The 7,456-nt window shown below is 40.6% G+C and overlaps 1 protein-coding gene across 1 annotated transcript in view; it reads left to right on the forward strand.

Moving 5' to 3' along the window:
- The window catches only part of lig1 (ligase I, DNA, ATP-dependent), a 43,544-nt gene extending 38,526 nt beyond the window's left edge, over positions 1-5,018 (forward strand). Inside the window, exons 25-27 of the mRNA XM_026374551.1 lie at positions 813-956; positions 2,638-2,730; positions 4,829-5,018. Coding sequence (XP_026230336.1) covers positions 813-956; positions 2,638-2,730; positions 4,829-4,903 — 312 coding nt within the window. The 3' untranslated portion in view covers positions 4,904-5,018. The remainder of the gene's footprint in view (positions 1-812; positions 957-2,637; positions 2,731-4,828) is intronic.
- Positions 5,019-7,456: the final 2,438 nt, after the last annotated feature.

Below are 7,456 nucleotides of genomic sequence, written 5' to 3' on the forward strand. Positions count from 1 at the left end.
GTCACTTGAATTCCTGCAGTATAAATAATGTGTGAGAAAACCACCAGCACCACTACTGCTGGAGCCATCTTTTCCCAGCATTACTTAACTGTGACCCAGTTCTTTGGACACTGCAGCAGTCTAGTTACATTACACTCTTTCAGAGTCAAATAGGCTGAAATGGATGTTTTACGCCAAACGAGATGGTTATCATTGTGTAAAAGTGTGACACCTACGCTGACAGAATGATTGCTCTTGTCAAAGTTAAAAAGGTGCTATTAAATATTGTAGAAGTTGACAGTTTGCTTGTTTGGTGGAGGCCCGAGCTCCAGGTTTTTATTTTTTTTACCTTAAGAGCTGGATATCAAGTAACATGAATGTGTAAATCAAGGCGTTCTGAATGAAATCTTTCATGTAGGTGTATGATAATGTGGCTTGTAAATCACACTCTCATGTTGCCCCTCAGGCAAGTAAGTATCATCTGAGTGTTCAAACTCTGTGCTGTCTCTTGGGAAGTGATCGTGAGGCAGCAGCAGAATTCAGCAGGGCAACCAAAGCCACTCTGTCACTGTCTCTTTATCAGCGTCTCTGTGAATATATTACCCTTTTTTAACATTGTAAATGTCTGTATGCATCTCCAGTATAGTGTACAGGCCCGCTATTTGGTGTTTATATCTATGTTAAGCTCTTATATGTCACTGTAAATTCATTACCCTCATTGTAAATATGGTCTTGGGGACTGACATCTATAAGTGGGGATTCTTCTCTTGCACAGTAAACTATTTATATGATTCAGAAGTAAAATGTTTAATTGTTCATTTTATTTTCTTCAGGATCACATTCTGCCTAAGCCACGTGCCTACTACCGCGTCGACCAATCAGCAGAGCCTGATGTGTGGCTTGACGCTGTACAGGTCTGGGAGGTGAAGTGCGCCGACCTGTCGCTGTCACCCGTCTACAAAGCTGCAATGGGACTGGTCAGTTCAGTCTGTTAATCACCCTCATGAGCTTCTACTGATAAATTTAACTTGTTATGGTCTGTTGCCTGCAATGAAAAGTCCCAATTAATGCCTCTTAATTGACTTAATAAGTGTTGTAAAAGATGCTTTAGTGGAACAAAAACTTGTTCTTTAGCTGTGGTTTGGCTTGATGTTGACCACAAAGTCCCACCGTGCACGTAAACGTTTTCCACAACATCAACAATACCAAACTCTCGTTTTAATCTTAGTCGGGGAGGAAAAATTCACTGAGGAGAATTCTGTCTGTGTGAAAACATTTGTAGTAAGCAGGACAAAAGGACTTCATTCGAAGTCGTCATTCAAAGATGAAGTTATTTAAAAACAGAGGCGTTCCAGGCCGATCCTGACCTGTTCTACATAAAAGTTCAGTATTGGCTAAAATAAAACCACTCGAAATGATGCTTTTTTTTCCACTGAGGTCTTATGTCTCAACCTGCTGTTGTGCAGTGCAACATATTGCTGTGCAGGAGAGTGGAAAATAATTTCGGCTTAGATGGTGAGATTGGCAAAATAGATGAATTTGCTAAAGTGACAATACCAACATTCAGCTGGAAGCTTGTTGGTTTTAGCAAGTGCAAAGTGCTCATCTCTGGCAGCGGGTCGTGAACATGATTTCTGTGAGTAACCTGGTGAAACTGCATATTCCAGCGGTGATCTAGTTGCTCTACTCTGTAGCACATCTGCACAACATCACAAGTGTTTCTGTAGGTCCAACAAATCCAACACACGTGATTCATCTTCACTCTAGAGGATCCCAACGTGTATTTTTCAGAAGTCACAGCCTCCCAGTTGTTCTTTTATACACATCTGTAATTTAGCCTGATAGACGTCATATTTTTTGAACCAGGACCTTTGGTATTTGAGTCAAGATGCTCTTGAAAAATAAACTGTCAGTATAGAGCAGCATATAGTAGTTTCTTTAATGTAACATGTACATGTGCATTGTTTAGATGCTGTATTCTATCTGAGAACATGAAATGGTTTCCAGAAAACTGTAACACAGTCATTTCCTACTTTACCATGATAATAGCAATAACTTCACAATAGAATATTTGTCACCACTGTCAGTAACTGTGAACATGTTGCTCTTGTCCTTTTAAAAATAGAGCTATCATTCTTCTCCAACAGTAACTTATGTCCTTTGTTGGTCACAATTCTCTTGTGGACTTGATCTTTTTACTACTGTGAAGTCAGATGGGTTAATGAGATTGTTTGGTATGATTCAAACCTAAGTAAAAGTTTCTTGGAATTGACTCCTGCACTTTGTAATTAGCTTAGTGAGATTACAGTGAACAAACATATTCAAAAACTTCAGAATTTTATGGGTGAATTAAATTAAATGTTTGCACACCTGAGAAAAGATCCAAAGAAATTCTGCATAACATCAGTTTTTGAAGGTAAGAGACTGAGGAGCATATGAAATTGAAGCTGGACAAAAACGCAGGAACTAAAGGGGTTTGATGTTGTAAAACCTTGAACTGAAGAGGTTATAATAGCTTTCAAAGCCTGATAGGCAAAAATAAATCTGTTACAGCTGTAAGAGGTACCATTTTCAGTACAGCTAACAGAGGACAAATGTTCACATATACAGTATATCAGGAGTATACTGTATCCTGATTCTGTCTATTATTGCCCTCAGGTGGATCCAGAGAAGGGCATTTCTCTGAGGTTCCCCCGCTTCCTTCGCATCAGAGATGACAAAAAACCAGAGGACGCCACAACTGGAGCTCAGGTATATGCACTCTCCTATACTACTAAAAAGCAGGGAGTTTAAAATCAGCAGTGCAGTGAAGTTCAGAGTAATGTCAAACACGCATTTTAAGGTCACTTAGGTCGACCTTACGCAGTAGAAAATTCAATCACATGTTTGTTGCCTTGTTACTCAAAGTGCCATTTAAAGAGAATGATGCATAATTATCACGGTCACTCCACAAGAGCTGTCCTGTAAAATTTCAAGGATGAATACCACTGCAAGGGCATTGTTTTTTATACTAGCACTGGTTTATGTAGTGGATTCCCCCTGCATGTTGAACAAAGCTGTATACCATGTCTGACAAAGCGGCACCTCTGGAGTTTAGTGTTGGACTCGGGGTAATAAATTGTGAGGCAGCAAACTGTGAATTATGTTGTACAGTAGATTTCTGCAGGTCAGCTGAAAATACAAATATTCAACCATCCAGCACAACATTTAGTCCTGTGGCCAAACAGCTCAAAGTCGGTCTCAGCAGATGATAGAAGTGTCTTCCATAAGTCTGCAGAGACTCTCACATGCCTTCTGGCCAACTAGCTGAACTTTTGTCTCTTTGCCACTCTCCCTTAAACTGGTGAAGATCCCAGGCAACAGTTGTTGTCTCTCCCTTCTCAGCCACAAGCTTGTTACTACATCAGAGGAGTCATATGTGTTTTGTTGTCCTCCCCCACTAGTCCCCTTCTTGCACTGTCACTCAGTCAACAGTCTGCTCCAAGCAGATTTATGTATGTGCCACATTTCTTCCATTTCCCACAACTAACAATTATTTTTATCATTGATTTTTTTGTTTTTGTTTTCTCAGTTAATCATATGGAGTATTAAACATAAAAAACAGTAAACAATGTAACAAACAATCTTTTATTGATCTGCTCAAAAAGAGGTTTAATTTTCCATAATATGAGAAAAACGTCGTCTCACAGAAAAAGCTGGAACCACAAAATGTTTGCCAGAAAATGATTGATTTCTGAAATGGTTGCAGATTAATTTTTTCTCTCTAGCTTCAACTGTAACAGGTATCAACAGTTTGGATATATGAGTTTAGTCTCCTGTCACGTGTAACAGAAAAGATAAGGTGTCTCACCAGATATCAGCGGGTGCCTCTGCGTCTGATGTGACCCAGGTTAAAACCAGTCACCACCTGCAGCCAGACAAAATGCTGCTAATGTTATGTTTTGGGTTGGAAACATGTCTACTGTTTGATTCTCTATTAAAAATTTGAACACATGCCCTCCAGCAACGAGAGCTGCTGTGGATGTGCAATGTCTTACTGACGAGCAGCTTCCTCTAAAATGTAAGCCAGGTAACATGCAAGCATTGCACACTGTTGTGTAACAGCAAACATATATACATTTTTAGTTTTAATAAGGCTAAAAAAATCAAACTCAAGCCTGGATTTTCTGAAACCAGATCCCCAACCCGTGCAGCATTTATTCTGTCTTCATCTTATTCTGAATGATCAGCCATCTGATACCTGTACTGTGTTTATTTGTGCTTGTAACATTTGGGAGTGAAGACAGTTGCTGCATCTAAATAATAGCTCTGTCAGGACGTACACTATCAGTGGAAGAAAAACTCATTTAAAACGACCATATCAGTGAAACCTGATTCAAGTTCAACGTAGAGCCTGAACATGTTGGCACCAGTCAGTTTCAGGCTGGTGATCAAAGCTTTACCTTGGTCCTTTGGAGGAGAACTAATGCGATGCTTCATTGTTTTCCTCCTGCGTGTGCCGCCCCACTGTACCAGCACTGATGCCGCTCATTTCGGGTGGGCATGCTGTTCACGCATTATTCACTGTCCCGCCTTCCACCCTCTCACCTCCAGACCGCGATGAGCTCGAGTGAACACAACCTCCATCTCTCAGTCAGCAGCTGGGAGTCACCAACTTCAAAGCTCAGGATATGAATAATCAAACTGTTATTTTTAGCGTTTCCTCTTCATGTTACTGACCTGCCTTCATGATCTTCTCCCCTTACCTCCCTCCATCCCTCCATCCCTCCTGCGTTCTCCCTTTTTATACATACTCTTTCTCAAACTCTCTCTTCTGCTCCATCTCTCCTCTTCTCATGTGTCTCTGCAGATCGCTGATTTGTACAAGAGGCAACAGCAGATTCAGAATCAGGGGGATAAAGCTGACCCAGAAGACTACTACTGATCATCTATTCTTCAGCAAGAAATAATAAATAATGGCAAATTCAATGTAATTGTAAATAGCTTCTTTCTTTTTGTATTGTTGAATGAAAATAAAGGCTCTTTTTAGCTTTTAGCCAGCTCCAAGCGTCCTGCTGTATTATTGATTGATCGAATCTGCTCCTCTACTACTATTTCCTTTTCAGAGTCAAAATTGTGTAAATATCTTGGTGTATACGGTGCACATAACATTTCAAAAAACCAAATCGACTCAGCAGTTACGGTGCACTTGCTGGTAATAGATCCCTATCAAGAATTCACTGTGCAAAACTGCCCAGCAAAACATGACATATATGGGCTGCATACCAATACTTTCAGCTGGCCTGATTTCTGCTGGAGCAGAAAAGGTGGCAGCAAAGTGCATTCAGCCTGTGTGGTAATAGGAGGACAAGCCAAGGAGATTGCAGGCTGCCCAAAATGTTATTAGTAGAAAAAGACGTGGTAGCTGACAGTTGCTTAAACAGCAGGACAATAGAGAAGCACTCACATCTTGCATTAGGTGATGGAAATCCACTAACTGTCCAGGCTGAATCAATCAGACACTGTTGGAGATATGTGTGGAGGGGTCAGTTTGAGAGCCAAGGACGAGCTGTTGTTACATAGAGAAGAAGCGGAGAGGATTGTGTGCTTGCGACGTTGAACTGTTTGAAATGTGTTTGTGCTATTGTCTGCGTGAGCCTTAGGCAACTCGGAAGCACATTAAACGCTTAGTAGCGTGAATGTGCAGGAAATATTTTTGTTGGTAGATGCTTGCGAGTTTTGCTTTGCATACATATGATTCCAGATGAATCATACAAGGCCAACAGAGCTTCAATAAGCTGACTGCAAACTGCACATATCACTGCAAATAATTTCTGTTAGCATCCTAATGGGGGTGTTTACTGATTTTAAGACACTTTTTCAGCTAATGTTTGTTGGTCATGTAGTATTTTAGTCCAGACAGCAATATCTCCATATCTCAGTTGCCATGAAGTTCGTTAGACATCACATCTGCTTGTTTTCCCCGTGCTATGAGGTGAGCATGTCGGAAGGTAAATCACACTCAACAGATACAGCAGCTCAGACACTGTCCTGTGCTGTAGGTTGTGCCCGCAGTGCGAGTTGTGACTGGGCTCATTTTTCATACAGCTACGACTGGTCATACTGTCTAGACTTCTCTCGGCGAAAACAGAGGAGTCTGCATGTGCAAGATAATCCCTCACATTTCTTACTCACTAGTGAGAAACAATGGGAGGATTCATGGAAGGAAAATTCCAATTTATTTTGGTAAATTAATGTCTTTACCAAGTCGTGTTTGCACACACATGAATAGCCCGTGGTGGATCTATGGTTCCTCAGCTGGCTCTCATCCATTTTATGGATTTTCTCAATGGACAAATCAAATGTGCCACATTAAACCTGATTGTGTATGCCATCCAAAGTTCATCAATACAGTAGATCTCCTCTGCAATATGTGGTGAAACGGGGATTAAGATTGTAGACAGAAGAACTTATCGAAGTCAAATCAATTTTTGGTCAAAACTAGATTAGTCACAGATGCTCTGGATGTTAGTGTGTAAATAAATCGTGTCTATACTGACACATGCATTTCCTACAGCAGTACTGGCTTTGTGTTGTATTTCAAGCAGTCAAAGTGTTTCTTTCAACCAATTTGGAAACAAGTTTCACTGCAAGTGTTTTCTACGGCGTCTTTGTTGCAGAACTATTTCTGTTTCCTGTGCAAAAACATTTCTTGGTATAAAGATTTACAGAGATGCAGGAAATGGATGACAAACCTTTATTCTGAATGATTTATTCCCGTGGAGTATGGTCGGTAAGATTGAACTCGTTTTATGTAAATTCTTAATTTTTGTTTTCACTTTTCGGACATGAAATAAATATGTTCCTTTTGCATCGGTCGAATCTCACCTTGGTTCATGTGTGGGCATTTCTTCTCTTTTATTTCTATGAATTGGACTGTTGATTATTTTTGTAACCACAAACCTGACATCTTCTGAAAAGCTTCAATAGCACATACTCAGCAACAGTTTCCAACACCACCGTGAGGTGACGAAATGTCTCCACAGATGCTGTGTTGGACAGACTACTCTGAATTCTGGCACACACACATCTATGCCCCCTCAGGATGAAGTGCTATCACTGATTCTCTGAACTCTCCTCTGGCACCATCAGTGAAATACCATGTTACTTGTCAAATACTGCTCATGACCAATTGGATGACATTCCCAGCACCTCAGTTATCCTTTGAGTATGGAGTTAATTACAAAACATCCACATGCACTAATGTGAAACTCAAAGAAAGAACATTGATAGCTGCAAACACTAAACCCACTGATGTTACCTGAACCATGTGAATGCACTGCCCCAATCAGCAGCAGAAAGTAAGATGCAGGACATACTGTAAATGTATGTAGCGCTCCTCGCCTGGCATTCCTGCGGCTAAAAGGAGCCATGCATTAAAGTCCACAGTCGTATAGTGCTGGCTTCTCCGTACAGCATTTGCATGTAAAATTTAGCC

The sequence above is a fragment of the Anabas testudineus genome, chromosome 17, assembly GCF_900324465.2.
Source record: "Anabas testudineus chromosome 17, fAnaTes1.2, whole genome shotgun sequence".
Classification (NCBI taxonomy): domain Eukaryota; kingdom Metazoa; phylum Chordata; class Actinopteri; order Anabantiformes; family Anabantidae; genus Anabas; species Anabas testudineus.